Source organism: Dendronephthya gigantea, unplaced genomic scaffold (genome assembly GCF_004324835.1).
Source record: "Dendronephthya gigantea isolate DGI-Jeju-01 unplaced genomic scaffold, DenGig_1.0 000010F, whole genome shotgun sequence".
NCBI classification, from domain to species: Eukaryota; Metazoa; Cnidaria; class Anthozoa; order Malacalcyonacea; family Nephtheidae; genus Dendronephthya; species Dendronephthya gigantea.
Window position 1 is genome coordinate 110,596 of NW_021163020.1, and position 26,915 is coordinate 137,510.

Below are 26,915 nucleotides of genomic sequence, written 5' to 3' on the forward strand. Positions count from 1 at the left end.
CTATTTAACATATAAGCAGTAGTGCGTTGCAGTAATTCAAACAAATATTGCTGTATCTAACATAATATTTTTTGCTGAAATGAGAATATCCAAACTATTGCTAGCCCTATAAGGCCACTTCGTTACGATGATGGTAAGTGATTTTATTAGCTCCTCTAGATGTTGTAGCCACAAACTCTACGTAAAGGTAGCATTATCATTGTTTATATAAGAATGACAAGATGATTTTATTAAATTACACATTTATAGTTGGCAGGTATATTATTGTTGATTTTCATGGGACTGTCGAAACAAAGTGTACTCCAATTGATTAGGAAGACTAACTAAGATTGCATGTGCTTTTCCTGAAAATGCCTTTAGGCTCTATGTCTATGACTAGGACTAGGGTATTATCTCATACGTCAGGTAGCCAGTGACAGTCTGCGCAGGTTCTTAAAAAAAGCTTGGTATGTCTAATCGGATAGTTTCATAGATATACTATCTTAAATCTACTGATGGATAGAAAACTCTTACGTTTCGACAAAAACACCTTCGTCATTAAAGTCAATAATCCAGACTGCAGAGTGAGTGTCTTCATTCATCAACTGATGTCGTTTTCCGATGTGTTTATATTTCTTGATGTTGACCTGGCAAAAGTAAATTAATAAATAATCATGGCGGCAGAGTGAACATGTTTTTAGAAAATATTCTTATAGTAGAATTCTTGTATTCTCCTGTTGATGTTAGGGTTTAACATCTGACAGCTTTATAAAATAGCATAAGAACAACTGTAAACATTTCTTTAAAGGAGAATGGGTGCATCAATACTGGTTTCAGCGCAAGTCAATTGGAGATCAACGAGAGTGAAAATGGGAATGGAGAAGTATTTTCTTTTAATTTTGTAAACTCATAATACAACAACTTATTGGTTAATACTTTTAAGTGTCTTTGTTCTTTGCCTATATCTAAAGATTCCTCTCGCTATGTTCAAAATAGAGTAAAACATCAATTTCAAGCTCAATCACAACTAATAATAAACAAGAAAAGATCATAAAAAACGGTATTGGTGCCAATGATCTGAAAATCCGTATAGCAGCAGTGGCTATGTGGAAGAAGGAAAAATTATGTCACTACAATTGCCAACTGGTAGAAAAGGTAATGCCAATTTTGGATAGTCAAATATTGTAGGGTAAAAAAGATTAGTTTCTAATCTGATTGCCTCGTGATTGTTAGGTTTCATTGGAGATATTGGTTTCTCTTTTGGGGGCGCCGAACATGACGAGGAAAGTGAAGATTCCGAGTGGACAGTGACACCTATTCTTGTTGAAAGCGTCACAAGAGGAAGTATCGCGGAAAAAGCTGGTTTAGAGCCTGGGGATGAGATCATAAAGGCATGTGGTTTTCATATAAAGCACGTTAGGTTTAATTAACAGTATCCCAAGCCCAGTAGGGTAGTGATAGGATACGAGGAGTAATTTAAAGTAGTTACTAAATGCTACAGTTAAAAAGTTATCCCACTCGAATACGCCATTTTCCGGCGGTCTCGACCATGATCGAATTACATTTTCAGGTGAACTCGACCATGGTCGTATATTTGCCATTTTCCGGCGAATATGACCGTGGCGTATTTGCCATTTTCCGGCGAGTATGACCATGGTCGTATTTGCCATTTTCCGGCGACTATGACCATGGTCGTATTTGCCATTTTCCGGCGAATATGACCATGGTCGTATTTGCGATTTTCCGGCGAATATGACAATGGTCGTATTTGCCATTTTCCGGCGAATATGACCATGGTCATATGACCATGTCATTTGCCCCGGCGAAGATGACCATGGTCGTATTTGCCATTTTCCGGCGGACTCGACCATGGTCGAATTCGCCATTTTCCGGCGGACTCGAGTCAGTAAATTGTAATTATTGTATAGGTAACAACTATGTCATTGTATTGATTTAGATCAATGCAGTTACTGTAGCAAATGCGGCCAGATCTTTACCAGTTTCATTAATCAAAAATTGTGACAAGAAGATGAGAATGATCGTAAGAAAAGGAAAGGTAGGTATAATGTTACCGAGAAAGATTTACTGCGATCTTAGCTCGCAGTAGTCTTAAGCTTGTTTTGGCAATCAGCTTTGATGTAATTTATGTGAATTAACCATATGAATTCTTCCTAGGGAGTTAACAGGACAGAAAATATAGTTTTTGCTAAAGAGCAAATTCAAGGTGGGGTATCTCAACTGCTAGAAGTTTTTTTTATAAAGATGCATTAGGTTGATATTCTTTTTTCTTCATAGAATTTTACGACGCTTTTTCTCTCTACGATCATTGCAATAAACGTAAAATTCTGGTAAAAGACGTTCAACACGTATGCAGAAACCTGGGGTACAATGAAACCGCTCTAGCGTTAGATGACGCAATCAGTAGTGCCAGGATGAAGACTGGTGAACCTGGTTTGTAATTTTAACCACATATCTTGTGTATGATCACGTGAGGATCACGCTCATAAATTATGATTCTACCTCGCCTGACAATGGCGTTTTTTCAAGGGTTATAATAAGATTATTGTGAGATTATTGCATCTTATATGATTTAATATTCCACTCTTCATCATTTTATCCACGACAGACGGGGACAAAATTCGTTGGGACACATTCCTTGAAGCAATGAAGCAAATTTTAAGACATCAGGATATTGAAAAAGACGCCTTGTTTGCTTATGCGGCATTTGATCCCGGACGAAAGGGGCACTTCAAGATACGTCAGCTTCGGGATGCATTCGTAACAGGCTGCAGAGCAACCCCTTTGGAAATGGCAGAAATATTTCGAATGGCTGATCCTGATATGGATGGGAAAGTAAATGAACAAGGTGAATATTTTTGGAAAGGCTCATCGGAAGATATATAGTTAACTGGATGTACAGAAGTAACGAGAGTTTATGCCTAAATTGGTAATATTTGATTCTATTCTATTCTTGTTTCAGAATTCCTTAAGCTGCTGTACCCATACGTCAAGATGTATTAACAGCATATTTTACTAACATTCACCATTGTATATATATTTTTATAGAAAATTATTTTAGTATAAAACGTTGTATCCAGACTCCAGTTTACGCATACTATTACATACGCAGATATTAAATCTTATACGGTTGTTCACCTTAAATTCCTGTGATATTTTTTGCATTTTCTGTTATAAATTGTCTAAACAATCTTGCGCAAATACAGGTATGCAGCAGATCTTGCCTTTTTTTCAACTGTGCATGTGGAACAAATCAATACTACAATCGACCCATATGAAAATGTATCATGCATATTCCCAGCATATTCCAGGTATCAGGCAATTGTCTGATGCTAGTGGTTAATCAGCCAACGAGATTGGTGTCGGGGGGTCAGTATAGGTCCGTTTTGGTCCGTGGGTCAAGCCACAAGCCCACTCAGGCGTTGCGTGATGCGTTGCGTACTCCAGATATAAATCATCCTTCATATATTACCGTGACCCGTGGCACGAATTTGCACAATTGCAGTTGACTTGGCCAGGAAATTGTCTCTAAAGGTTTGTCATAATAGTTCTAGTTTTCTTTTTTTGTATAAATCCTTAACTACAAGTTTTATAAACGTACTTCAATTTATAGCGTTTGCGATACAGTGACCAGATTGAGCGTACAAATTGCAAATATGGAAGTTTAAATGGGTAAACGCTTTTGAAGAATTTATAATGACATCCTTTCTGTCTTTTTAAAATCGTGCAACTTATTTGTATTACAAAATATGCAAACCCAGTCAATATTATCTGTACATTCTTAAGACAAATTTGCACTTTTTGTACTAGTTTTGGCCGTATTGGTCGTCTTGTCATGCGGGCTTCTCTAGAACATCCCGAAGTCATTGTTGTTGGCGTCAACGATCCGTTTATTGATCTTGATTATATGGTAGGCTGTATCCCTGTTTTTAACAGAATATGTCTGGATTCTAGCTTGAAAATGCGTACATATTATAGGGTGAATTTCACCATTATAAACTGTATTTCTTTTGCATTGGAATTAATGAACTAACTAATTACGTAACTACTGGTATTTTTTTTCTACGTGACTGTATGGTCAACCTTATTAGTAATGTTTTTTAGGTCTACATGTTCAAGTACGATTCAACTCATGGTAGATTCAAAGGGGAGGTCAAGGCTGAGAATGGCAAACTTTACATAAATGGCAATCCAATTGAAGTTTTTGGTGAAAGAGACCCGAAAAATCTGCCATGGGGTAAAATTGGTGCAGACTATGTTGTTGAATCTACAGGCGTGTTCACAACTTTGGAAAAAGCAAGTGCTCACTTAGTGGGTGGGGCTAAAAAAGTGATTATTAGTGCCCCATCAAAAGATGCACCAATGTTTGTCATGGGTGTAAATGAAAAATCTTATGAAAAATCAATGAATGTTGTTAGGTTGGTTCATATTACAAAGATGTTTATATTTGAGTGTTACTTCCTTCTGTTATTTGCCAGTACCTTATTCAAAAATACATTATTAAGTAATAACAATCTTCTGAATTTCAGCAATGCTTCTTGCACTACCAACTGCCTTGCACCAATTGCTAAAGTTATTAATGACACATTTGGTATTGAAGAAGGTTTGATGAGCACAATTCATGCTTACACTGCTACTCAGAAGACTGTGGATGGACCTTCTGCAAAGGTGTGTATTAAATCTATACCACTGGCTACTTAACGTTTTGATATCTTAATTATATTCATGTTACTGTTTAGTCATGGCGAGATGGTCGTGGTGCTCATCAAAATGTGATCCCTGCCTCAACTGGTGCTGCAAAAGCTGTGGGTAAAGTTATTCCTGAGTTGAATGGAAAGTTGACTGGTATGGCATTTAGAGTGCCAGTTCCTGATGTCTCAGTGGTTGATCTTACTGTGAAGCTTAAAAAACCAGTGAGTTTATTCCTTATATATTTTTTATTTTTACACAGATTATATATGGTTAATGCTTTTCTTTTAACAGTCCTCATATGATGCAATCAAGGCTGCAGTGAAGGCAGCATCAGAGTCCAAAGAACTCAGTAAATATCTTGGTTATACAGAAGATTTAGTTGTCTCATCAGACTTCATTGGTGATACTCACTCCTGTATCTTTGATTCTCAAGCTGGAATTGCTTTGAATGAAACCTTTGTCAAATTGGTTGCATGGTAAGCTTAGAGGATATATAACCAGATGTAAACCTATCATTTTCCACATTGTGGAAAGAGGTGCAGTTCAATAAGAGGATGCAAGTCTCATTCTAATAATGGTCCATAGTTTAACATAACTGATTTCTATCTCCTAGGTATGATAATGAGTATGGTTACAGTCACAGAGTGGTTGACCTTCTCAAGTACATTGCAGCTCAATGAGATACTTCACACTGTGTGCCTTCCTTGTTTGCAAAAAGTTCATTATAGTTCTAGAAACATGTTTATTTCTGTAATGATGGTCTCCCCATTTTTATTAAATGGTACTTCAATATATATGTGTGTGTCTATTTCTACCTAAATATTTGTTCAAGGTTTTTAAAGTCTCCGAAATTGATGCCCTGGTTGCCCTCTTCTCATTCCCAGCAGATAGAAAAAAGCCATCCTCTCTGGCCTTCAAGGCAAGGCCTAGATATGACATAGGTTATAGTAAACAATTAAGCATACCAACGGATGTGTTTTGTTTAACGATATTTAAATAAATGGTTTTCATGGAGGGGATTAAAATGCCTTCGTAAAAACAATCAAAACTTAATCTCCATTGTATTGATTCCCGTTCACAACATTGAAAGTGAGAGTTCATGTCGTGTAAAAGGTCATTCTCAATCAGCACTTTTCACGCCAAATGTCCGAAATTGAAGAGTCACACTTAGCCTCTACAAATGAAGGAATTACAAAAACGAGAGAAGACGACATAATAACAGGCAATGTTGTAAATCAAGGAAGTGAAAGTGAGAAAAAGGAAAATTGTCCATCTCTAGATAAAGACGCAGCATCGCCGTCTAATTGTCCTCATGAAAACACACACCAAGTCGATGGAATACCCGACATTGATCCAAGAGAAAAGGCAATGACATACCTGGAAACAAGTGGAGCAATTAGAATGTTTCAGGTTGATAACTTGCTACATATTTGCAGGTGTTTGAGGTGTTATTGTACGTATACTATGGTGCTAAAATTAATCAGATGTATTTTCAGGAACTAGCTGCAGAAATTGTGAAAGACAGACCTGCAAATCCGTTTCACTACATGATGGATACATTGAAAGAAAAAGGAAAGAAACATGAATAGTTGGACATAAAATATGAACAATTTTGCTGTATATTATCTATTACTGTAAATATTCTATAATGTATACTGTATTTTGAACCGATTATTGAACATATTTTGTAATCATCAAAAAGTTTATCAATAAATATTACGATGATCAATCTGTTGCTATCACTTAATTAAAATAGTTGATCTTCCCGCGGTTTGGAGGAACCTGGGTCTGCTCCAATATGGCGGGTTATTCAATGGATAATTCTCGTGTAAAGGTAAAATATAGTAAATAGTAAATACAGCCAGATTTCCATGTCAAAACCACTTTAATTTTCGAAACCTCAAAGATTTATCTACCTGGCAGGGCACAGTGATTACAAAACAGATAATATTTGGTAACAAGTCCTCGTATTTTGGGAAAAAAAGGGAATCAGATGGGCATACTCACTCATGGACATGTTACTTTAAATCGTTTGATAACGAGGTCAGAAATTGTCTCTTGATTTCTTATACTCTCTTAGAATGACAGAGACAATATCAACCTGCTTTACACTGTGTACTCGGATATTATAGGACATGTCTTCATATATCAAGAAAGTACAATTTAAATTACACGAAAGCTATGCAAACCCAACAAGAGGTGAGAATCCAATAAATAGTTCCTTCTAAAATTGACTATGGATTCCAAATAATAGACCTTAAATAACCACCGACCTCTACCTTTTATTGAATATACAAGTGTTGTCAAAACCACCATATGAAGTGAATGAAACAGGCTGGGGAGAGTTTGAAATTCAAATTAAAGTCTATTTTATGGACCCTGTTGAACGACCAGTAAGAAATTGCTGTATGAAACTTTGAATGGATACATTTTGTTCATGACTTTTCAATCATTTTCCTGTTTGTTTGTTTTTCTAGGTAACATTGTATCATTTACTAAAACTTTTTCAAACAGAAGCTGCTTTAGCATCAGGGAAAAAGAACTTAGTTTCAGAATATTACGATGAAATTGTATGTGGTCATATGAAGTAACCCTGCATATTTCAGGTCTACATGTTGTAATGTTAGGTTTATACATTATTTAGATCTTTCAAGATCCAACACAGATGATGCACCAGTGTCTTCTAAGTGCTAGACAACTACCTTTTAGCAAGCAAGATACAGACTGTAAGCTCAAGGAAGATGGATATGCCCCATTACAAATATATTTTTTAAATATCTTTTCTCCATAGGGGCTGAAAAAGAAAGAAAGACATTGGACTCTATTGCAAATGCTCGTCAGAAAATAAGTCATGAAATCAGTGAACTACATGAACGTTTGAAAGCCAGTAAAGATGCCATTCAACATTTTCAAAAAGAAATCCAAAAAGTAGAAAAAGAGCAGGATGATTTAACACCATCAACTTCCACAGCCAATACAACTTGAATTAATTAAGTAACATAGAATTAGCACCTTGTGTTAGGCCATTCATATTAATTTGTGCAAATGAATTAGGAATGATTTCTAGTGTAAAAATTTGCCAGGCAGGAAGAACAATGTCTGGTAATCCCAGACACTCTTGAAGTTAAGAGCATATTATGTTAAATGACTATTTAAAGAAAAACACTTACCCATTATCTTTTTGACATCCATATTGTACATTGTATCAAATATTCAAGTCATCATCTGGGTCTTCTTCATCCAAGTCATCTACCTCATCTGCTTGATAAAAAATTTGGCTTTTTTTCCCTAAATCCAACTGTGTTTTTTTTGTTCTGTCATCCAGCAAATAAGGAAGCTGTAGCTGAGCCCTTGCTTGCTTTTGTTCTTCTGTCAAACTCAGTTTGAATGTCAAATTTGATGAAATGTCCACCTATTTATCAAATGGTAACAGTTTAGAACAGTTTAGAATATCAAATGGTAATAGTTTAGAGCTTATAATATAAAAATCTTAGATAATTTAACTTACAATTTCTGAAAGTGCAGCAGGTTCTTGCCCAGTATCGTTGTCTTCAATTGGGATTACATTAACATGGCATTCACTATCAATTTGGTATGCTTCTCTCTGAATATTTCATGAAAAAGTTTTAGTTCGGGAAAAATTAAGAAATTGAGAAAACTTTTAACTCCTATTAAACTTTTTTGTCAGTGCCTCAAAAATACCTTTCTATGCAATTTTCCACTGTTTTTGCAATGTGTAATAGTTACAAAATGACCTGCACAATCTTTTTTATCCACATGGTTTTTAAGTTCAATGATGGTAGAAGCAATGTAATTCAAAGGAAACAGGGTGTTTTCATCATGTACGTCTGAGTGCACTAGAGCCACAGTTTGACTTACTTCAAATGCTACAACACAAGATTTAAATATAGTCATTAAATAGAAATAAAGCATGTAATATAAAGTCAATATTTTACAAAACATTGTGACATGTATGTGACAGTACTTTTTGTATGAAAATTGATCACTTCAAACAAATCTCTGCAAAGAGCATTCACATCTTGATGTGCAATCACATTGGTAAGTGAATAAATGATAATACCAACTTTATTTAGCTTATCTGAAATCAAAACCATTTTTGAGTTCAACATATACAAGAGCTGACAATAAGTGTATACAAGACATAAATAATACCAATTATATTTTACCTGATAATAAACTGGTAAACCTTTCATCATTCTGAATGTGTTTTGACACAATATTCTTCAAGAAAAATGGTTTGGAAATTGATTCTGAAATTCCTGTTGTTCCAGATCTATATATTTGTATTCCCTTTTAGTTTTATTACACACAATTAAAACATGAACTGTACATGTAGAAATAATACTCGTACCTCCCAGTAATCCATTTCAAAGGATCCATATATCCATCATACACATATAACCTATTACAAAAGGAATAGTTCCTTATTAGAGCTTCACAGCTAATTTGTAGCCATTACATCAAATCTAAATTGTACCTGTTATCATTGAAGTTAAGTAAGTGTCTATCAAGCTGAAACAAAATAATGATGTCCAGTCTAAACACAGAAAGAGAGCATATTTAAAGTTACATATTGGGTGGTTTGGTAAAGTGAAAATTAAACTAAATGACATGGCCTGGGGTACGTAAATGGTAGCACAATGATGTGCATACCCCTGCTGTAATCAAACCAATCTTTGCTTGCATGTCGGAAGTTGGCAAAAAATATGGCTTTCAGCTGATTGATTATTTCATTCTATGCCTAGCTACAAGGTTGTTAACATTGAATAATTGCAACATTTTAACATTAATTTACTGGCAGCTCCAGTTCAACTATCCACAGTGGCATATCCAGCCTGAAGATTTTCTCCCGCTATGTAAATTTTGAGTTATTATAAATATTCATTCCTATAGAAATTACTGTTTTCACAGTCCATGAACACCAAAATATAAGCATAGCGGTACAAATCGTCATTTCAGTGTCAACCAATCAGATGCCAGATTTGTTGCAATGTCTATCTTTTGAACACCAGCCACCCACAATAGAAGAAAGATTGCACTAGCACCTGTTGACAAATATTTACATATACCTTTTAAGTAATCCTTGTGTAATGTAATTCAATATGCAGTTGCCTCTATGATTGATACTATCTGGGAAGAACATGAAGTTGAAAAATAGAAGATTATATACTTTCTATACATAAATATGATAAAACATTTTAATATGTCGATGAATTATTAAAACTGCTAAAAAATAACGCACCATGCACAAGAATAAATCTACTTCTTTCTTTTCCACTGACCAGATCTTCTAACATGGTTGAGTAAAATTCCAAAAACAAACGTAAATTTTAAAATTTATTAATTTAACCGCGGTGAAAAATGCGCATAAGAAAATTATCACGGGCCTGGAAACAAGTCCAATGCATTGTAGAGCGCTGGAGGCATAGAACGAGTAAACAGCAGTGTAAATAGTAAACAAAAATAAACACTTTACAGGGGATAATATAGATCACACAGGTACAACATTGGACAACGTTGGACAATCCCAGCGCACGTCATTCCGAAACTATGGTAACTGTTGCCATGGCACCTACTGTAAATAACATAGACAAGATTGTCTGTAGGAAGATTTATAAACCCAATTTCGATAAGGTTATTTATTTTTGAAAGAATAATGGCTGCAGAAACAGATCTAAAGTGGAAATTACCGGGATGGAGGATTGAATCTAAATATACGAATAATGTTCTCATTGGAAATTGGGATGAAGAGCGTAGAAAAGTAAGCTGTCAATTTGACGTGTTAATTGCAACATTTCTCGTTTATTTTCGCTCCATTACTGTAACCTTCTTTGTCAATTGTAGTTTGAACGTGGTAGGAGTCACTACAACAGCACACACAGGACTGATTTCAAAAATTATGGACATTTCAGACCGGACACCACCATTCGAAGAGAGAGTGTGATTAGAAATGAGGTAAAATGACTGATGACTAAATCATACAGTACAAGTTTCAAGTAGTAGTTAAAAATGTAGCTTAGTTTCCAACCTATTTATACCATCTAGGGCGTAGGAAAACGCTACATTCTTTCTCATCATGACAAGAACTATGAAGGTAACTGTATCTCCTGGTATGATCAGCAATTCAACAATCGTGAGCAAAAAGAATCAAAACTACCAGCATTGAGAAAATGGGATGGAAAGGTCCTTGCCTATGTTCCGGAAAAATCAGACTTCCCAATTCAAGGTACTACCACAGCATTTTCATGTGTCCTTTTCTTGCACTGTAGTTATAATAACATTATACATTTCAATATTTTAGGGGCACCAACAAATTATGGACTATATCAAAAGCTTTTAAAGAAATGGAAAGAGCAGGAAGTAGTGGAGAACATTGGTGAATTTGCAACAACATACAAGCTTTCATATGTTCATCAGCAACCCCCAATTGTACCACAAAGCAAGAGAGTCACACCCTTGAAATCAAGCCCACAAAGATGGTCAAGTAAATTACATCCCCATCAAGTGAACAAGGATCTTTATTTACGTGATGTACATAGAAACACTGCACCAGAAAGGCACTCACTAATAGCAATATAGTTGTAAGAAAAGTTAGGGAATGATCAGAATACTCACAAATCTAAATGCCTTTTGGCTTTTTTGGTATAAACCTAGGAAAATAAATATTTGGTAAAAGATTTGAAAGGCAAAGATCTAAAATAACAGCTGTAAATCCCCAGATTTTATAAGGCTCCTGGAAGAACAATGGCAAGACACTGCCATTCCTAAACTTGGTATAAGCATGTCTATTTGGGTCACATAAGTCCTCCAATGTTGCAGTGAAAACAGATGTGACCTAGGGAATAGTAAAAATTATCAAGCATTGGATCTTTCAAGACTCCAGTCATTCAACTCTACATTGTACCCTAAAATTAAATACCAACCTCATTATGATCAATAATAAGCTTGGAAATATCCAAATTCTGGATGAAACCAAACACTGGTACAATATTTATAGCAGCATCCTATAGTAAAAAAGAAAGAGAAACAATCATAAATATTCATTTTTTGGACAATCATTGAAGCAAAAATAATCTTACATTTGTTGCAATGATTGGTCTGATTTGAATCCATACATGAATATCTGATTTTGAAACACCAATTTCTTCTACTGTTTCTCTTAATGCAGTTTCAACAACATTTTTATCAACATCTTTGTCCATCTTCCCACCAGGAAAACATACATCACTCTTATTCCTAACAATTTTATGTGAACGCTTTGTGAACAATATAGATGGTTTACCATTTACTTTACAAAATGGGACCAATACACCAGCTAATGTTGCCCTTTCATTAAGTACTTGCTGCCGAGATGATAACTTCACCATTCTTTGAATGAATGCATGTTGACATTTGTCCAAGATATCATTAGCAATTAGTGGGCTCTTGCTTGTTGACAAGTTTGAAAGAGCTGATCTAAAGTGAAGAGTGCCTGTCAAAAAAAAAGTGTTGTCATTATCACTTTCAATGATAGCTAACTTTTGACTTTGATTTATAAATATATTTTAGGATAATCTTACCACCAACCCTGCTAAGATCTCTCGTTTTTAATACAAAATGTGAAAATCTCATCTATTTTTAATACAGGAAAACAAAAATGTCAAAAACCTTCAACTTTGAAAAGATTTTTGATGATTTGATCTCATATTTTCGGATTGTGTCGCCAAGAGTTTTGAACGATGGAAATTAGTAGCGTGCTTTATCCTGACGGCTTTTCTTATAGTCTTTCCCTTTTATATACTACAAGTACAAGTGTACAACGGTGCAAAGCTAATATGACCTTGAAAAAAACTATAGAACTATTTTATGATGTTCTCTCTCCGTACTCTTGGATTGGATTTGAGGTAAACCTGATGAGTATGACAAGGTTCTTACTTCTTAAGACAACGTGAGTTACGTGACACGTACAGACAGAAACTGTTTAGAAACTTCTATATAAAATCAACGATCCATCTGGCATAATAAGCCATACGTGAATCTGGTCTTGGGGTTAATTTTCTCATGCCACATTTTTTACTTTAACCCTATGAGCCAATAACCTTGCTATACCATTACAACCAGTAGCGACCACACCCAATCTTTTATGGTAATTGTCCAGGTGCTACTACGTTGTCGTGCAGTATGGAACATAAATGTAGACCTTCAACCAGTGTTACTGGCTGGTATCATGAAGGAATCTGGTAAGAAAACAACAAGATTATTGCTAATTTGACTTTTAAGTTTTGGATACCTTTCAAAACTAATTATATTTTACTGAGTATATGACATTTTGCCACCATTTCCTTTAGAAAATACCCCACCAGGTATGAATCCCAGGAAAGGTGCATACTTATTTAAAGATGTTAAACGGATATTTGAATTTCACAATCTTGGACATATTAAATTTCCTGAGGTATATCTATTAGATATTAGGACTAGTGATTTTGTTGCTGGTATATTTTATTTAAGTTTACATACATTTCAATGTATATTTTAGGATCCAGCATATGTCCTGATGGTAAAAGGTTGGTGACGTTGGCAAGCTATACCATGAGAAATTTAACAATGTTCAATTTTATGTTGTTCTGGTTTAGGGTCAATCCCTACAATGAGATTATTAACAGCTGCAAAAATATCTCATGCGAACAAACTTGAAGACCTTTCCAGAGAATTTTGGAATAGAATATATAGAACAGTAAGAATGCAAGTCCTTTTGTTATACCTCAAAATACTCTAGAGATAGAATATTTATTGAGCACTTACTAGTTACCCATTTAGTCTAAGCAGCTGTACCTTTTCTGATCACATCCTTTCTTAGGCAAAATTAACTTATTTGTCTAATGTGATGCTGATAGTTATGAAGAAATATTGAGATATTTTCAATGTTATATTGTCAGGGTGAAGACCATGTGTCACATGAGAGTTTAGTTGAGGTATGCTTTGCATGTATATTTCTGCTGCCTGGAAGCATTTACAAGATAACCTATTTTTGTTACACATATGAATTTGTATTATAATTTCATCTATATAGGTTTGCGTTAAATGTGGCCTAAGTGTTGCTGACTCGGAGCAGTTAGTTGAAGAATCAAAGACAACCACAATTAAGGAGAAACTAAAAGAAACCACTCAAAGAGTACTTGACTATGGGGTAATTCTTTATTTTAGTTTATTCAGTATAGTAACAGATATTGATGATGAACTCTAATGCATTTTCTTTTTTTCATTTCAAGGCATTTGGTTCCCCAACATTTTTAGTTGAAAATAAAAATGGCAAGAAGGAAATGTTCTTTGGTTCTGATCGTTTTCATCTAATTGCTCATTGCATTGGTATGCAAAATCATGCTTTGAATACTCTCTCTCAGACTAGCAGTTAAGTTTTTACTTTTGTTTTATAGGTGCTCCATGGCCTTTGAACAATCCTAACAGCAAACTATAAATATATGTATTTATAAAATTATATTACAAGTCAATAAAAAAAACAAAAGCAATATAGTAAAGTGATTCTGATTCAATAAGGTGATAATATATATTTTTGTTATGCCAAATACCTATTTTCTTGATAAAGAATCCAAAGTTATAGAAGCTTATGCATGTGCATGAAGCAATTAAGATCAAATTTTCCACCATGAATAAACTTCCCAGGTTTTATTTACACAAACACAAGGGTGCTGTACTGAGTGGAAAAAAGTTTCCAATACCTTCTTTCTGTTTTGAGGGCATTTGGTCTTAATCTCCATAAAGATGCAATCATTAGCAGGAAATAAATCATCAACTCTGAAATACTTTTTTTCATAACCTTCATAAGCAAGGATTCCTTCAACTTTGAGTCCAAAAATATCAACAAAGTCAAAGCCTTTAATGAGACGTGCTATAGGTCCCACAAATGAACAGTGATCAGGCTGGCCATGGACCACCTAAGGAAATAAAGTCTGTATTAAAAATATATCATTAATAGATTACATCAAGTAATTAGGGGTAAGAATGTGCACTTGTGGGCATATGAGGTGGGGGCCATCTCCTCCCACTTTTTATTGTGTTGGCCAACTTGTTCTGTGAGTCAGGTCACCGAAATAATTTGCCAGCCCCAAACCCTCACATACTGTTACAAAGTTTATTACCTGACCATTACAGTTCCAACGCCTCATCCGTGATTGCACTTTTATCCCATATTCCGGTTGGACCACAAAATGAAATGCCTGGTCAGCACCTTGTACAAAATTCCTTGGTGTTGCGATTTCTTTGAGTTTATAAAGCAAACTTTCTCTCAGCAATACATCAACATCTATATCCCAGGGAATAACATCTCCATTTCTGTACTGCCCCAACAGTGAACCAGACGATAGAACATAGCTTATATTATTTCTCTTTGCTATTGTAACCCATTCTTTAAGTAATTCTTGAAATATTTCACGTTTTGGGTTAATTTTCAAAGAATCACAATCCTTGTACCTAAGATTTAGTTTTTCACATATTTCTATTCGTTCAAAACGAATGGCAATAACTAAATAAACGTTATATGCAGTGTATACGATAATTGTCAAAGTGAGGGGAAGAACAATTATAATTTTAGTTCGCCGAGGGCAACCCACCATATTACATATAAATTATTAATGGACGATGGCGTACGCTATTTGACTATTTCAAATCAGTGTTTCAAACCGCCCAGAGGCACTGAGCTGTGACTGAGCTCTAAACAGAAAAACACCAGCATATTTCAGTCTTTTTTTCGAAATATTGGGCCAAAACAAAGACAGAGAAAACAAACCTACCAAGTACCAACATCCATACTTCACTCCAAGCAGGTTGGAATGGTTCTGCAGAAAACATAGATATTTTGGCCTGCTCCCCTCCCTCAGAAAAATCAACCCTACAACCAACACCTCCCCAGCCCCCCAAAAATCTCATCACAGTAGAAAAACATATCAACATATCACAACTGCAATGTAATTTTTATTGTTTCTCTACTAGATGAGGCAGATTAATACAAAGTTCTTATGATTCTTCGTCACCATCATCATCTTCTTCTTCATTGTTAATCTGGAAGTATCTCAATTCATAAGCAGTCTGACTAGATGCAACCACACGCAACCAATCACGGAGATTGTTCTTCTTCAGATACTTCTTTGTGAGATACTTTAAATATCTTTTGTTAAAAAGGGAGGAAAATTGTTAGCACAAGACATGGTTAAAAATAAACTCTGGGGACAGTTGCATGGAAGTGGATAGTGTTATCCAAAGGATAGTAATTTTTTAATTGTTCTAAAATCTCCTGTTGCTCTGTATCTCAGCATGGGAATAATCAGAAACCGTAGTAATAAATCACTAATGATCATTTATTGGAATAGTTTCATCACATTATTCCAAAACTTGACCAAAAATTGATTAATAAACATGGCCTTGATCAATGGAGGTTAAAATTTATAGTTTTTTCTTAGGAAACCACAAACACATTTAAAACTAACCTCTTAGAAAAAGGAACATCAGAAGTAATGGAGACAGTTGATTTGAGGCAATCAACCACAATGTTATTCTCCAAATTTCCAGTCTTACCATTGACCTTTATACGACCTCTCATATAGTCTGCCTAAATAATCATTGGGAGAAAATACTTAGGGAAGATAGCCCTAAGTAAATAGTATTTACTTCCCAAATCTTTTAAAATCAACTAAATGGAGCCAGAAAATTACTTACCAGGTCAACAGCCTTCAAAATACCATCTTCAACTGGGTGCGTACAATCGATGGTAAATTTTAATTGAGTCTTTTTCTTCTGTTGCTTTTTTTTCTGAAAAAGTATTTTTTTGAATTTTTTTTTATACCGTGAAATTCATTATCCATGCAGGCAGGGCCAGGGGGGGGAAAGATTTACTTGCATTCTCCACATAGAAAGTGAAGAAAATCACATTAATTAAAGGGACTCTAAGATCTCAACGATTACTGTTTCCGTAGTTTTGTAGAAAATATAATAAAATTTACGAGAAAATACTTTGATATGGTTTTAAAAGCGGCCAATGGCAGTTTAGCCAATGTTGTTTTGTCAAGCTTTACCCGAACGATGAGTCATCTTTGCGATGAATACACCAAAAAGAAGGAAATAACTCATTTTTCTTCGATATTTTATCCTAGCAATGTTTTAACCTTATGCCTTTACGCGAATTAGCTAAAAATAGCTTCCTCAAAGGCAAGAAATATGATTTTTTCGAGCACATACCTGACCCATTTCGAAGCGCTGATTTTTAATAAAGCGAAAAGACCTCGTGTAACTTTGCTGGGGGTCTTATGGTCGAGCTTCCACCTGAATTATCAAAAAATTGAAAGAAATTTCCAGGATAGGAAATTTTGCAAGCGTTGCCTTGGTTACGTAAATATGGCGGCTAAAATTGCTAAAGTGGTTTTTACGGGGCTTTCAGTATCTTCTTGTCTAAATCTTCCACTGAAATATTAATAATATATTCAAATATGGCTACTGCTGTTACAAACACAACAGCAAAGGCAATCGGAAGCTATGTGGGTGAAACAAAAGGGCAGATTCGAGATGGTACGTATTTGGATTTTGGAAACTACTATGAGTAAACACCATAATTAATGGTTTTCATAGATTGCAATCATCACATCTTGTACAAATGTATTCTTATTTAGGTTTTGGCGTTTATCATTATCCAAACAAGTTCTTCCGTTACGAAGGTGAATGGAAAGAAGGCCAGAAAAATGGTGTGTACTAGTACCAATAGAAAATAGTTCATGAAACTGATGAAAGCCTTTGAAATGTTCTTTTGTAAACTTGGGTATATCACATGTCAACTATCACATGTCAACTGTGGCAGTCTACAATTCTTAGTGTTATGACCTGGCTGTGGCAGTTTGAAGCTTGTCTTACAATGAGTCTTACCATTAATTTTTCTTCCAATCCAAGGTCATGGTCGATTAATGATGGCAGATGGTAGTTTTTATGAGGGAGCATTCAAAAATGGTGAAATTACTGGTCATGGTTACAGAACATGGGCACATACTAAGAATGCATATACTGGGCAATTTGAACGTGGTGAGCTGTGTGGTACTGGTGTAATGGTTTACGGAAATGGTGATAAATATGAAGGAGGGTGGCAAAATAACAGAAGAGAAGGTAAGTCGTATTAGCTTAGAGGAGTATAATCATATTGCAGATTTAAATGTGATGATTTTTAATCAGGTGAAGGTGAAATGAAAGAAGCAAATGGCAGTGTTTATAAAGGTTCATTTTATCAACACAAAAAGCATGGGAGAGGCTATCAACTTTACAGGTTTGTGTGTTCTAAAAGATTTTGAACAAAGTTCTTTAATAAATTGTGCATCGTGGAATATTATTTATTGTAGTAATGGTGACCAATATGATGGTGAATGGGTGAAAGGGATGAAACAAGGGCATGGTACAATGAAATATTCTGATGGAACAATATATGATGTATGTGGTGAATGTATCTAGACATTGCAATCTTATGCAGGCCAACATTAACTAAATGAGATAACATGATATAGGGGCAGTGGAGAGATGACACTTACAATGGACAGGGCAGTATTGTTCACATTTCTGGTGTGCTATATGAAGGAATATGGGTTGCTGGAAGACCAGCCAGTAAGTTGTATGGTTTCAACTTTGCATCAGGTTTGAACATGATATTTTGTCTGGAATTTCTCCATACTGACTGTTATATTGTTCCAATAGTTGAGGCTTTCACTTTGGCTTTCAATGGATCAAATGTGATTGAGATAGATCAAGACAAACCCTTTGGCATTGAGATATTCTGTCAAACTGTTGATGGTGAAGTGGCTAATGGTAAGCTAGTGTTTGCAAGTTATTGTCAGGCTATAATGACATACTGACACTCTGCTTATTTCAGATGATGGTCGTCTTCTCCAAATATCAGCTGGTGTCAAAGTCTCAAATAAACGTTTTTCAACTGATGGAAAGCCAAGTGAACATGAGATTTTTTCTACTCCATTGTATGCAACAGTTCATCCTAATTCCTTATAATTTCCGTTTTATTTACTTTTGTTGGTTTAGAGAAATTGAAAGAATATTTCAACACCACATTGTAACATATAGAAATGTTTCTTTATGTAGTGATTTTGATGCAGAACCATACCCACTTACAGAAATCCCCACAGATTGCGAGCCTTTGAACATTCTTGGTAGAAATGATCCACCTTCACCAATAATGGAGTCAGATGACAAAAACACATCAGAACAGGTTTGGAAAAGTTTGTCAATTAGTGGAAATTTAATGCCTAACTGTCATTGTCTATTCTGGGACTATTGGCAGAAAAAAGTCCCTTTGTGTAAGGAAAATATCCTTTTTATTGTTGCATGATAAAGTCTGACCACTATTGAAAAGTGATTGCCATTTCCATTGAGTAGTTCCAACATCAGAAAATTTAACCCAGTTTACGAGAGTTTCCGTGGCTTAATATGAAACGCCTCCTTTTTTATCACTATAGAACCGACCAGGCCAGGATGACCACTTTAAAACAAATTTTAGTCCTCCATCCACAGCAGCTGGTAATTTGATGTCATCCAGGCCAGACAGTGTACGTCATTCATCCTCATTGGCAACGGATGGTGAGGGAGCACCAGAGGGTAAGAGAGTACAGATCGTATTTTCTTTGAGAGCGTTCAGTCGTCAAAACACAACACTATACTGACCAAACCTCTGGAATAAACATCAAATTTCTTTGTTTCAGGTATGAGCAGTAGTTCACAGGGATATTTATTTCCAATAGTCCCGACAATTCGTACAGTCAACGGCCGCGCTACATTTGAAAATCTTTACCTTCCGCCTTGTTCTCGTACTTATTCTTTAACATTTGAGGATAGAGAAATTCTGGATGGTCGATCAAGTCAAGGACAAAAGTACGTCCAGTTTTAATATCTGGCTGAACTATAAACAGCGTAACCTAAGTTAAGACTGAAATTGTTAAATGTTTTAAAGGTCAAAGCGAAGCAGTAAAAAGGGGAGTGTTCAACACAGCTTAACTGACATGACAGAAATAAAAGAAGGAAGACGCAAAAAAGAAAAGAAAGATGAAAAACACAACCATGAAGAAAAAGCAAAATTCTGCAAACCAGGTTTAATTATCATTGAGAAAATTTTCGCGTCAAAATCATGGCTGATGATATCCGTGTTAACAATATCCATAATTTCTATTTCTTAATTAAGGAGATTATGTCGTCATCGTTAAAGAAGTTACCAATCCTCCGTTTCTTGGCTCACTCTTACAACCAGCATACTGTCATGTTAAGGTGAATGCTAAGCAGAAAAGAGCGAAAAGTAAAATGGATAGAAAATGAAGATTTGAGATATAAGTAAAACGACCATCACAAAGAAAGTGGTACAATTCAAGAAATAACATTTAAAGATACGAACAAAGAAATCCTGTGAATAAAAAGTTTAAATGTAATAATATGTTGTAGATAAAACAGAGTAATAAAATAAATTTATTGATCGCACTCAAGCCTAGGCCAACAGTCTATCTTAACTCGCGTCACCATTCCTTCTAATAGTTTCTCAATCCACCTCGGAAATTGTTGCGCAAGCGCGGTAGCAGTTTGTTTTTGCGTTCGCCTATCCTCTCGGAACACCATCTTTGAACTGTCGTTGTGATCTCGGTGACACATCGGCGAGCTTTCGTCTTCCTCCGAGTCATCAAACACATTCCCTGCGTCCTGTGCAATTGCTTTTTTAATTTTAAAAATAGAAAGATATTTCTTAGCTCCATTTAATGCAAGAACAGTACCAGCCGTAATCTCCCCGAATGTCTGAACTTTCATTACTTCGTTACACCACGCAATGTGTTCTGGGATAGATAACCAGCCAAATGTTAAATTTTTCTCTCTAAAAAACGAACTATTGTTATTAAACAACAGGAGAGTGAAGTAACATCAAATTTATTATATGTACATATGCACATACTTGACGAGTGATGATATATTATCATTGTTAATAGATTACGTTACTACTCACGTTTGATAAGAACGACTCGCATGAGCAAACGCCTGCACAACTGGCGAGAGTTCAGCCTCAGATACGGAGGTGGCATCTGATAGAAGAACGATAACCAGCTGTCCTTGTGGACACCTGTGCAAAAGTTTATCTTGAGTAGCAGAATTTAAATGAGCTAATCCATACAGTTCTTTTACGTTCCGCGATTCATTTGATTTTGTTGTGTCTTTTTCACTGGCAACAAGCAGAAATACATATATCTAAGCTATTTATAAGATTACGATGATAACACAGTTGATAACTATTGGCATTGACTTAAATTAACAACTTACGTCATAGAAGGGAATGCAAAACTGATAAGAAAAGCAAAACCAAAAGTAATAGCCAACGATAACGCTGGTAAGTGACCGGACCTGAAAAATTACACGCAATTAAACCATGAATACTACACCAACTTCACATAGAACACATCATCTTACCAGTTAATGTAATGGAAGGTATAATAGACCAGATCAGACCATAAATCTGACACTCGTGTCTGAACATTCTGTGTTAAATGAAACGTCAATTTTAATCTTGAGAGTGGTTTTACCCTGATGTGGGAACTGGGAATCGTATAATTATAATATAGACAAGTACCTTAGCATGTTCATTGTAGAACTCAGGCACTACAGCGCTCATCTCTAATTCAACATCCTCCTCTTTTATATCATTTAAAACGTTAGTAAGACGAACGACGTCTTTTGGCCCACACCATCCGTCTTCAAACCAAGTATATTTCACTTCATTATCTTTTATACGCCATAATATAGCAACCTTAAATTCAGATAAATTTAGAATCATTATAATTAGTTCATTAATTTGAGAACTAAATGAACACCAAAATTATTACATGAGGTCATAATATTAGAATTACGAACCCTTTTGGACATGAGTTTATTTCTACAAATAGTCCTCGACTTTTCGTTCATTTTAATGGCACTTTCAAATGCCTGTTGTACGTCTGGGTTGACGTAAACAAAACGAACTCTCTTCTTTTTCCATAAAACGTCTTTGGACATACTGGGTAATGAGTGTTGAATGATTGGCGCTGAGTTTGTGAACAGGATTACACATAAACTTCGAAGAAAAAAGATATAGTAATTAAGATTTTCTTGTACAAGAACAACTAAACTCCGTGATTTTCGTAATAATTCATTAAAACAACTGAACTGATCTTTATCACTGACAGTCGATCTCCTGAAATCTGAATGAATAAATATTCACCTTCTTCTTAAAACTGATCGTTCAGCAGGACAGAGAGTCTCAAACATTTCTTGTGAAGAAAGACGTGGGTATTGAAGATATAAATTATCAGAAATGGTCACATCTAATACACCATACTTTAAATCTGAAGCCTAAAAACAATCCACGTTATTTTCAGGTTTGATCAAAGCACACATATACACTATTAACTGTCTGGATCTGTCTTTATTGATAAATTTTAATATTCTACTTTACCTGGAGTAAGACATGAGATTTTGAAATATTTTCTTTGAATATCATAAACGTAGGTTCGTATTTCGATGCTTGGTATCTTGCCCTCATTTCATTATTCTCTGATTTAGATGCTTGAGCGTAACCAACACCAACATAATTTTGATACTTGAATGCAACAATCTTCAGTAAGAGTGGTGCCTCCTTCTTTGTTGTAAACAGTAAAGCTCTAGGCTTGTTGTCATACCAGTTGCTAAGAAATTCTTTGCAATTAGAATTTGTTACCTAAAAAGAAAGATTTATGGTACATCATACAACTTATAATTTTCTAAGCAATTTCCAATCAATTTAAATTATGAAGTAGGGTTAAATACCTCTGGTATGTAATGGTGTTTTGAGAATATCCCACTAACAAAATTCTTTAAATTTTGAACACTAACAGTTCCAGTATAGTGGTACAATTTTCCGCTAATAACAGCAACAAAATCTGGGAGTTTTCTAACACCAAGGAATTTTGCTAATTGAGGATCCATGTTTCTATTTACATTGCCAGTTCCTATTCCATGATTTTTTAAATCTCTTGCAGTATAATCCCATATCTCTTCCACTGCTTCACCTGTGATAAGAAGATGTGAAATGATATTTTATGTAACAAAAGTTTCTCCTGATTAAAACTAACTGTAATACAGCATTTTTTCCGTATTTTAGAGATTTAACAATTGTTTAATATTATTGATCATACTCACAACTCACACACCAATTAGATACAATCTGAAGTAAATACAACTTCTTATAACTCTCTGGTAAAATAGTTTTTTCAAAAAAGTTGAATGTTATGAAATCTTCATGTCGACTCTGATAAGGCATTCCATTGAAGAACATAAACCCAGCATCCTGGAAAAATTCAAACTCTTCTTCATGGTGGCTGGTGGGTCCAGCTTCTCCATATCTGTCATAACCTTCTCTTTTCTTTGGGTCAGATAACGTCTTTTAAAACATTTTAGAAACTTTTTTAAAATCATGTTATGGATAATTATTATGGATACACGAATCTGTGAAGTTCTACAGAATCAGAAGTACCTCGTATGCTTTGTTAATTTTTATAAATGTTTCTTGCGCATCAGACCTGGTATTTTTGTCAGGATGCCTATGAAAGAATGCAGGATGATATTTATAAAAACAATTTTTGCTAGTTGTTTTATGTATTTGTTTTTAAACTACAAATCACAAGTCAATTACTGTTTATATGCAATCAGAAAAGGCTTTATGCTTGAAAGTAAATTTTGTATCATGTAGTCACTCCCAGTGCAGCTTAGTTATCGGAGCATTTGAGGTGACTTGCACTCAACTCATTCTTGATGAAACCTGTCGACTCATTAGGTATTTAATACGAAAACAGAAGTAAGAAAACTGAACACCTGTAAACGGTTCTTTTGCGTTTGCCTGGCTTCATCAAACACTGCAGATAAATAGCTGATGTTCTTGATGAATGTTATCAAATACTTTTATTCATTTCAAATAAATATAAATCATAAAGAAACCATGTTCTCAAAGTTCTTTGTATGAATTATATCGTATGTCCCCTACTCCTACAAATCTACAATACAAATGATTGAAATGAATGACATACCACTCTTTAGCCAATTGCCTATAAGCACGTCTAATTTCTTCACTGTCAGCGTTTCTTCTAAGTCCTAGTATACTATAATAATCATCTTCACTATATACAATTTGATAATATATAACAAAAACAAGAAATAGTTTACTAGATAAATAAACAGACGCCATGTTCCAAATTCACTTGATGCTCGAAAATTAGGTTTTACATTTTACCCCCCTGTCGAAGTCCTCAATTTCTAAATGGTATTGCGAATAAAAATGGTGTTCCAGGGAGGGTAGTTCATCATGGAATTTCTATATTCAAAGAAGAGTGCACAGAGAGTGAAAGAGAGGCACCGCCCAGTGACAAAATGATCAGCGGTCGTTTGAAAAAAAAGAAGATCATTGTCCCCCTGTCTATAACGTGCTTATTTTATGTTCAAATTATGGACTTTAGTTTGTAGTCTTCCCAAAACTTTATTTAAAACAGACCAAAAATCCTTGTGCACTTTTTTCATCATTTTTGAAGTTTTAAGGATCTTGCTAAAAGGACTGTTGTTGTTTTTTGAATATCTCCCCCATTCTTTTCCAGTTCTTTAATAATGTCTTCCCGTTTAAATCCCATATTTACAAGACGTTGAATATCTGCCTCTGATACATTGCTTGGTGGATTAAGAGAGGTTAAGAATGGTTCCAGGCTATTAAAGATAATATTTTTATTAACAATCTCAACTGAACAATTCAGACAAGTTATGCAGCAGAAACACATCAATACTCACCTTGACCTGGGCTCACCACCTGATGGTGCAGCTGGGGTCACTGGAGCATCTTGTACTGATCTTTGTAAAGCCTCAGCCAAGTTTTGATCTTCTAACTCTTGGCTTGCATTTCCTGACAATCTGGCACATTCAGGCAACTCAGATTCTGGCAGAAATTTTGTCACAGTGCCTGTTGTTCCAATTTTTAACAAATTTTCTTTCAGATCTATAGAACACTAAAATAAATACAAACAAGTAAATATAAATATGTGTCACATTCGTTTCTTAAATGTTTTTGTGCCAGTCAATTATACCTGATGTCTTTTGAGCATATCTAATCCTAAAAGCATATCCATTGGCTGTGATTCCAACACAGAAAATGCCGAGACCAAGAAATCATTCTCAATTTGAATTTGTGCCATATGTACACGACCAATAATCTTCTGTGTCCCTACACCTTTTGCTAAACCAGCCCATCTTCTATCTACAAGCCTCATAATATTACACCGTTCAGCACATGCAACGCTCATGATAGTCATTTGAGCACCAGAATCTATAAATGCTTTAACAGCTTGCCCATTTACTAAACAATTGATGTATAACATAGTCACTTGGCCAAATGACTCTGGTGTGAATTCCATAGCCGTTTCCATATTTGAATTGATATTAGTTAGCTGTATTTCCTCAGCAATTTTTTGTTGGGCTTCAATGTCCAAAGGATCTGCCTGAATCATTCTTCTTCGTAATGCTTCATGTTCATCCCTTGCTTTTTTTTGTTGATTAAATACTGCCACAAATCGTTCTGGATCACCGCTCTCTAATGCTTCTGATAAAGGTGGGTTTCTCTCCCGCATTGCTGATCTCTGGTACACATCATTCAAGAGCATTTCACGGAAAACCAGTGGATCAATATTACCAAGTTGTCCTGGTGCAGCTGTTCTATTACTTGGAAATGATGTGGTTGAAGATGCTGTACCTGGAACTCTGATACTCCCCCAATCAAATGAACCAGCTACAATTTTAGCATAAGTACATATTAATGAATTAACCAAAATTTGCTAAGAATGTAGGCAATTTGCAAGCAAGATAGACAAAAGAGGGCTATTTAAGGCTGCAATACCACAGCAGCATTTATTTATTTGGATGGAAATTAGTAATGCCAATGAGGTGGTGGAGCTGTGGGGGAAGGTGGTGGAGCTGCAGGGGAGGAAGGTAGTGGGGACGTGGAGGAAGGAGGTGGAGCCGTGGAGGAAAGAGGTGGAGCCCTGGAGAAAGGTGGTGGAGTGATAGAGGAAGGTGGTGGAGCGATAGAAGAAGGTGGTGGAGCGATGGAGAAAGGTGGTGGAGCGATAGAGGAAGGTGGTGGAGCGATGGAGGAAGGTGGTGGAGCTGTGGAGGAAGGTGGTGGAGCAATGGAGGAAGGTGGTAGAGCTGTGGGGATGAAGGAGGTGAGGAAGAGGAGGTGGAGGAAGGGGGGATTGAAAATGATAGCTGAAATATTTGCTGACTAATCAAAGTTGTGTTACGAATTTTTTTCGAACCTGTATTTCCTCTATTCTGGTTACGAGGAGGTGGTCTTTCCATCATTTTCTTTGCCATCACAAGCATATCGTCATTTTTAACACCGTAATCTTTTAAGGACTTTTTAATTTCTCTCAACTGGACGCCATTGTGATAGATCGCAAATTCAGACGTTGGTATACCACTTTCAAATTCAAGTGAGGCCTTTAAAACTTCGATTTCGGAGTCTTCGCTTATATCCAATGGATATAAATTATCCTCAAATGTTACAGATATTTTCATTTTCATGCAAAATAAAGTAAAAGCACAAAACTGCCTCTCAAAGTCAAACTGATTACAGTAAAACTTCGTGCTACAAGTGCGCTTCCAAAGGGAACTGGGGATAGAATGAGGACATTGAAAAACGAGAAGTTCGTCGAGGGACAGTCGAGGATCGTGTGTTGAATGCGTGGTTGTGCTTGCATGGCATCTCGTTCCTCTAGCGAGGAAACGAAGACTCTTAAATCAAAATGATTTTGATTGGTTGTTGGTTTCGTTGTTGGATTGGTTCGAATCACTTTGAATTATCCCAGGACCCCCGTTTCCTCGTTAGAGGATCGTGCACGTGTGCATGTCCAAAGATGACAAATATCATAGTTGAATTAGTTCTTCACAATCACAAATATTGACACGCTGCACACTGTGGGATATAATTTAAGTTATCACTTAGGATGGGAAGGCATTCCTACAATCACTTCAATCTGTGCTCTCTTATGCGAATGTCCGTGGATTCGGCGTAGATAGCAATCACCGGAGGTCCTTCCATCCTTACAGTAATTTAGTTCCAAGTTTAAGTTTAAAATGTCAATACAAATTGA

The 26,915-nt window shown here is 35.5% G+C and overlaps 12 protein-coding genes across 23 annotated transcripts; 7 read left to right on the forward strand and 5 right to left on the reverse strand.

Annotated features, from left to right (window-relative positions):
- Positions 1-31: 31 nt before the first annotated feature.
- Positions 32-3,146, forward strand: LOC114518292 (calmodulin-like). Its single transcript, XM_028538264.1, has 9 exons — positions 32-133; positions 788-862; positions 976-1,134; positions 1,213-1,370; positions 1,937-2,035; positions 2,155-2,203; positions 2,275-2,430; positions 2,606-2,845; positions 2,960-3,146. The coding sequence occupies exons 3-9, from the start codon at positions 1,104-1,106 to the stop codon at positions 2,998-3,000; spliced, it is 774 nt and encodes a 257-aa protein (XP_028394065.1). The 5' UTR covers positions 32-133; positions 788-862; positions 976-1,103; the 3' UTR covers positions 3,001-3,146.
- Positions 126-10,355, reverse strand: LOC114518286 (elongator complex protein 5-like). 4 transcript variants are annotated; one of them, XM_028538252.1, is made up of 10 exons: positions 9,953-10,355; positions 9,780-9,840; positions 9,188-9,247; positions 9,062-9,112; positions 8,877-8,983; positions 8,675-8,788; positions 8,392-8,576; positions 8,198-8,293; positions 7,860-8,101; positions 126-626 (listed from the first exon to the last, which is right to left on the reverse strand). In XM_028538252.1, the coding sequence occupies exons 1-9, from the start codon at positions 10,005-10,007 to the stop codon at positions 7,895-7,897; spliced, it is 936 nt and encodes a 311-aa protein (XP_028394053.1). In that variant the 5' UTR covers positions 10,008-10,355; the 3' UTR covers positions 126-626; positions 7,860-7,894. The 4 variants fall into 4 exon arrangements, with proteins under 4 accessions (XP_028394053.1, XP_028394054.1, XP_028394051.1 ...); XM_028538253.1 differs by lacking the exon at positions 126-626 and adding an exon at positions 5,466-5,615; XM_028538250.1 differs by lacking the exon at positions 126-626 and adding an exon at positions 5,978-6,066.
- LOC114518298 (glyceraldehyde-3-phosphate dehydrogenase-like) lies at positions 3,791-5,483 on the forward strand. The gene is made up of 6 exons (XM_028538269.1): positions 3,791-3,907; positions 4,102-4,415; positions 4,527-4,665; positions 4,737-4,910; positions 4,981-5,165; positions 5,303-5,483. The coding sequence occupies exons 1-6, from the start codon at positions 3,833-3,835 to the stop codon at positions 5,367-5,369; spliced, it is 954 nt and encodes a 317-aa protein (XP_028394070.1). The 5' UTR covers positions 3,791-3,832; the 3' UTR covers positions 5,370-5,483.
- Positions 5,808-6,388, forward strand: LOC114518300. 2 transcript variants are annotated; one of them, XM_028538271.1, is made up of 2 exons: positions 5,808-6,099; positions 6,174-6,388. In XM_028538271.1, exons 1-2 carry the CDS (start codon positions 5,833-5,835, stop codon positions 6,276-6,278), a joined length of 372 nt encoding a protein of 123 aa, XP_028394072.1. In that variant the 5' UTR covers positions 5,808-5,832; the 3' UTR covers positions 6,279-6,388. The 2 variants fall into 2 exon arrangements, with proteins under 2 accessions (XP_028394072.1, XP_028394073.1); XM_028538272.1 differs by having other exon boundaries at positions 6,186-6,388.
- Positions 6,477-7,963, forward strand: LOC114518294 (YEATS domain-containing protein 4-like). The gene is made up of 7 exons (XM_028538266.1): positions 6,477-6,523; positions 6,613-6,732; positions 6,822-6,888; positions 6,988-7,082; positions 7,167-7,259; positions 7,334-7,415; positions 7,481-7,963. The coding sequence occupies exons 1-7, from the start codon at positions 6,488-6,490 to the stop codon at positions 7,672-7,674; spliced, it is 687 nt and encodes a 228-aa protein (XP_028394067.1). The 5' UTR covers positions 6,477-6,487; the 3' UTR covers positions 7,675-7,963.
- Positions 10,305-11,312, forward strand: LOC114518296 (uncharacterized protein C1orf158-like). Its single transcript, XM_028538268.1, has 4 exons — positions 10,305-10,471; positions 10,555-10,665; positions 10,756-10,936; positions 11,012-11,312. The coding sequence occupies exons 1-4, from the start codon at positions 10,367-10,369 to the stop codon at positions 11,287-11,289; spliced, it is 675 nt and encodes a 224-aa protein (XP_028394069.1). The 5' UTR covers positions 10,305-10,366; the 3' UTR covers positions 11,290-11,312.
- Positions 11,308-15,566, reverse strand: LOC114518291 (nucleoside diphosphate-linked moiety X motif 8-like). 7 transcript variants are annotated; one of them, XM_028538258.1, is made up of 4 exons: positions 12,270-12,406; positions 11,790-12,181; positions 11,634-11,714; positions 11,308-11,545 (listed from the first exon to the last, which is right to left on the reverse strand). In XM_028538258.1, exons 1-4 carry the CDS (start codon positions 12,319-12,321, stop codon positions 11,330-11,332), a joined length of 741 nt encoding a protein of 246 aa, XP_028394059.1. In that variant the 5' UTR covers positions 12,322-12,406; the 3' UTR covers positions 11,308-11,329. The 7 variants fall into 7 exon arrangements, with proteins under 7 accessions (XP_028394059.1, XP_028394064.1, XP_028394063.1 ...); XM_028538263.1 differs by having other exon boundaries at positions 12,358-12,392; XM_028538262.1 differs by having other exon boundaries at positions 12,277-12,364.
- Positions 12,411-14,216, forward strand: LOC114518293 (glutathione S-transferase kappa 1-like). Its single transcript, XM_028538265.1, has 9 exons — positions 12,411-12,593; positions 12,848-12,929; positions 13,038-13,141; positions 13,226-13,253; positions 13,323-13,423; positions 13,626-13,661; positions 13,760-13,876; positions 13,959-14,055; positions 14,124-14,216. The coding sequence occupies exons 1-9, from the start codon at positions 12,429-12,431 to the stop codon at positions 14,162-14,164; spliced, it is 771 nt and encodes a 256-aa protein (XP_028394066.1). The 5' UTR covers positions 12,411-12,428; the 3' UTR covers positions 14,165-14,216.
- Positions 15,567-15,658: 92 nt separating the features above from the next.
- Positions 15,659-16,973, reverse strand: LOC114518101 (60S ribosomal protein L22-like). The gene is made up of 4 exons (XM_028538023.1): positions 16,939-16,973; positions 16,420-16,512; positions 16,191-16,312; positions 15,659-15,871 (listed from the first exon to the last, which is right to left on the reverse strand). Exons 1-4 carry the CDS (start codon positions 16,945-16,947, stop codon positions 15,721-15,723), a joined length of 375 nt encoding a protein of 124 aa, XP_028393824.1. The 5' UTR covers positions 16,948-16,973; the 3' UTR covers positions 15,659-15,720.
- Positions 16,974-17,085: 112 nt separating this feature from the next.
- Positions 17,086-20,192, forward strand: LOC114518098 (MORN repeat-containing protein 1-like). The gene is made up of 13 exons (XM_028538021.1): positions 17,086-17,265; positions 17,367-17,438; positions 17,641-17,850; positions 17,917-18,007; positions 18,081-18,168; positions 18,243-18,339; positions 18,430-18,540; positions 18,605-18,707; positions 18,829-18,955; positions 19,203-19,341; positions 19,446-19,614; positions 19,694-19,830; positions 19,922-20,192. The coding sequence occupies exons 1-13, from the start codon at positions 17,187-17,189 to the stop codon at positions 20,050-20,052; spliced, it is 1,554 nt and encodes a 517-aa protein (XP_028393822.1). The 5' UTR covers positions 17,086-17,186; the 3' UTR covers positions 20,053-20,192.
- Positions 20,115-23,988, reverse strand: LOC114518097 (dnaJ homolog subfamily C member 16-like). 2 transcript variants are annotated; one of them, XM_028538020.1, is made up of 12 exons: positions 23,811-23,988; positions 23,261-23,327; positions 22,927-23,167; positions 22,555-22,796; positions 22,205-22,465; positions 21,971-22,101; positions 21,625-21,823; positions 21,344-21,520; positions 21,184-21,251; positions 21,037-21,117; positions 20,726-20,839; positions 20,115-20,596 (listed from the first exon to the last, which is right to left on the reverse strand). In XM_028538020.1, exons 1-12 carry the CDS (start codon positions 23,966-23,968, stop codon positions 20,200-20,202), a joined length of 2,136 nt encoding a protein of 711 aa, XP_028393821.1. In that variant the 5' UTR covers positions 23,969-23,988; the 3' UTR covers positions 20,115-20,199. The 2 variants fall into 2 exon arrangements, with proteins under 2 accessions (XP_028393821.1, XP_028393820.1); XM_028538019.1 differs by having other exon boundaries at positions 20,726-20,938.
- LOC114518099 (protein DDI1 homolog 2-like) lies at positions 23,973-26,415 on the reverse strand. The gene is made up of 4 exons (XM_028538022.1): positions 26,079-26,415; positions 24,852-25,549; positions 24,559-24,773; positions 23,973-24,477 (listed from the first exon to the last, which is right to left on the reverse strand). The coding sequence occupies exons 1-4, from the start codon at positions 26,344-26,346 to the stop codon at positions 24,297-24,299; spliced, it is 1,362 nt and encodes a 453-aa protein (XP_028393823.1). The 5' UTR covers positions 26,347-26,415; the 3' UTR covers positions 23,973-24,296.
- Between the last annotated feature and the right edge of the window lie 500 nt (positions 26,416-26,915).

Bases quoted from the DNA above. Each gene is read 5' to 3' on its own strand.
- LOC114518292 (XM_028538264.1), top strand. From the start codon at position 1,104: ATGTCACTACAATTGCCAACTGGTAGAAAAG. The intron at 1,135-1,212 runs GTAATGCCAATT...CGTGATTGTTAG, and splicing joins ATTGCCAACTGGTAGAAAAG to GTTTCATTGGAGATATTGGT. The intron at 1,371-1,936 runs GCATGTGGTTTT...GTATTGATTTAG, and splicing joins CTGGGGATGAGATCATAAAG to ATCAATGCAGTTACTGTAGC.
- LOC114518298 (XM_028538269.1), top strand. From the start codon at position 3,833: ATGCGGGCTTCTCTAGAACATCCCGAAGTCATTGTTGTTGGCGTCAAC. The intron at 4,416-4,526 runs GTTGGTTCATAT...TCTGAATTTCAG, and splicing joins AAATCAATGAATGTTGTTAG to CAATGCTTCTTGCACTACCA. The intron at 4,911-4,980 runs GTGAGTTTATTC...TTCTTTTAACAG, and splicing joins CTGTGAAGCTTAAAAAACCA to TCCTCATATGATGCAATCAA.
- LOC114518300 (XM_028538271.1), top strand. From the start codon at position 5,833: ATGTCCGAAATTGAAGAGTCACACTTAGCCTCTACAAATGAAGGAATT. The intron at 6,100-6,173 runs GTTGATAACTTG...AAAATTAATCAG, and splicing joins GAGCAATTAGAATGTTTCAG to ATGTATTTTCAGGAACTAGC.
- LOC114518294 (XM_028538266.1), top strand. From the start codon at position 6,488: ATGGCGGGTTATTCAATGGATAATTCTCGTGTAAAG. The intron at 6,524-6,612 runs GTAAAATATAGT...TCTACCTGGCAG, and splicing joins TGGATAATTCTCGTGTAAAG to GGCACAGTGATTACAAAACA. The intron at 7,416-7,480 runs GTAAGCTCAAGG...TTTTCTCCATAG, and splicing joins TAGCAAGCAAGATACAGACT to GGGCTGAAAAAGAAAGAAAG.
- LOC114518286 (XM_028538252.1), bottom strand. From the start codon at position 10,007: ATGTTAGAAGATCTGGTCAGTGGAAAAGAAAGAAGTAGATTTATTCTT. The intron at 9,113-9,187 runs GTACAATTTAGA...CTTTTGTAATAG, and splicing joins CTTAACTTCAATGATAACAG to GTTATATGTGTATGATGGAT. The intron at 8,294-8,391 runs GTATTTTTGAGG...TGAAATATTCAG, and splicing joins GTGGAAAATTGCATAGAAAG to AGAGAAGCATACCAAATTGA.
- LOC114518296 (XM_028538268.1), top strand. From the start codon at position 10,367: ATGGCTGCAGAAACAGATCTAAAGTGGAAATTACCGGGATGGAGGATT. The intron at 10,472-10,554 runs GTAAGCTGTCAA...TGTCAATTGTAG, and splicing joins GGGATGAAGAGCGTAGAAAA to TTTGAACGTGGTAGGAGTCA. The intron at 10,937-11,011 runs GTACTACCACAG...TCAATATTTTAG, and splicing joins ATCAGACTTCCCAATTCAAG to GGGCACCAACAAATTATGGA.
- LOC114518293 (XM_028538265.1), top strand. From the start codon at position 12,429: ATGGAAATTAGTAGCGTGCTTTATCCTGACGGCTTTTCTTATAGTCTT. The intron at 12,594-12,847 runs GTAAACCTGATG...GTAATTGTCCAG, and splicing joins ACTCTTGGATTGGATTTGAG to GTGCTACTACGTTGTCGTGC. The intron at 13,254-13,322 runs GTTGGTGACGTT...GTTCTGGTTTAG, and splicing joins ATATGTCCTGATGGTAAAAG to GGTCAATCCCTACAATGAGA.
- LOC114518291 (XM_028538257.1), bottom strand. From the start codon at position 15,320: ATGGTGGGTTGCCCTCGGCGAACTAAAATTATAATTGTTCTTCCCCTC. The intron at 14,643-14,846 runs GTAATAAACTTT...TTATTTCCTTAG, and splicing joins GTTGGAACTGTAATGGTCAG to GTGGTCCATGGCCAGCCTGA.
- LOC114518101 (XM_028538023.1), bottom strand. The intron at 16,313-16,419 runs GTAAGTAATTTT...ATGATTATTTAG, and splicing joins TTTTGAAGGCTGTTGACCTG to GCAGACTATATGAGAGGTCG. The intron at 15,872-16,190 runs GTTAGTTTTAAA...TTTTAACAAAAG, and splicing joins GATGTTCCTTTTTCTAAGAG to ATATTTAAAGTATCTCACAA.
- LOC114518098 (XM_028538021.1), top strand. From the start codon at position 17,187: ATGGCTACTGCTGTTACAAACACAACAGCAAAGGCAATCGGAAGCTAT. The intron at 17,851-17,916 runs GTAAGTCGTATT...ATTTTTAATCAG, and splicing joins GCAAAATAACAGAAGAGAAG to GTGAAGGTGAAATGAAAGAA. The intron at 18,340-18,429 runs GTAAGTTGTATG...TTGTTCCAATAG, and splicing joins GGTTGCTGGAAGACCAGCCA to TTGAGGCTTTCACTTTGGCT.
- LOC114518097 (XM_028538019.1), bottom strand. From the start codon at position 23,968: ATGGCGTCTGTTTATTTATCTAGTAAACTATTTCTTGTTTTTGTTATA. The intron at 22,797-22,926 runs GTGAGTATGATC...TTCTTATCACAG, and splicing joins ATCTAATTGGTGTGTGAGTT to GTGAAGCAGTGGAAGAGATA. The intron at 21,824-21,970 runs GTGAATATTTAT...TTTTCTTCGAAG, and splicing joins CGATCAGTTTTAAGAAGAAG to TTTATGTGTAATCCTGTTCA.
- LOC114518099 (XM_028538022.1), bottom strand. From the start codon at position 26,346: ATGAAAATGAAAATATCTGTAACATTTGAGGATAATTTATATCCATTG. The intron at 25,550-26,078 runs GTTCGAAAAAAA...CTAAAATTGTAG, and splicing joins CCAGAATAGAGGAAATACAG to CTGGTTCATTTGATTGGGGG. The intron at 24,774-24,851 runs GTATAATTGACT...TATTTATTTTAG, and splicing joins ATATGCTCAAAAGACATCAG to TGTTCTATAGATCTGAAAGA.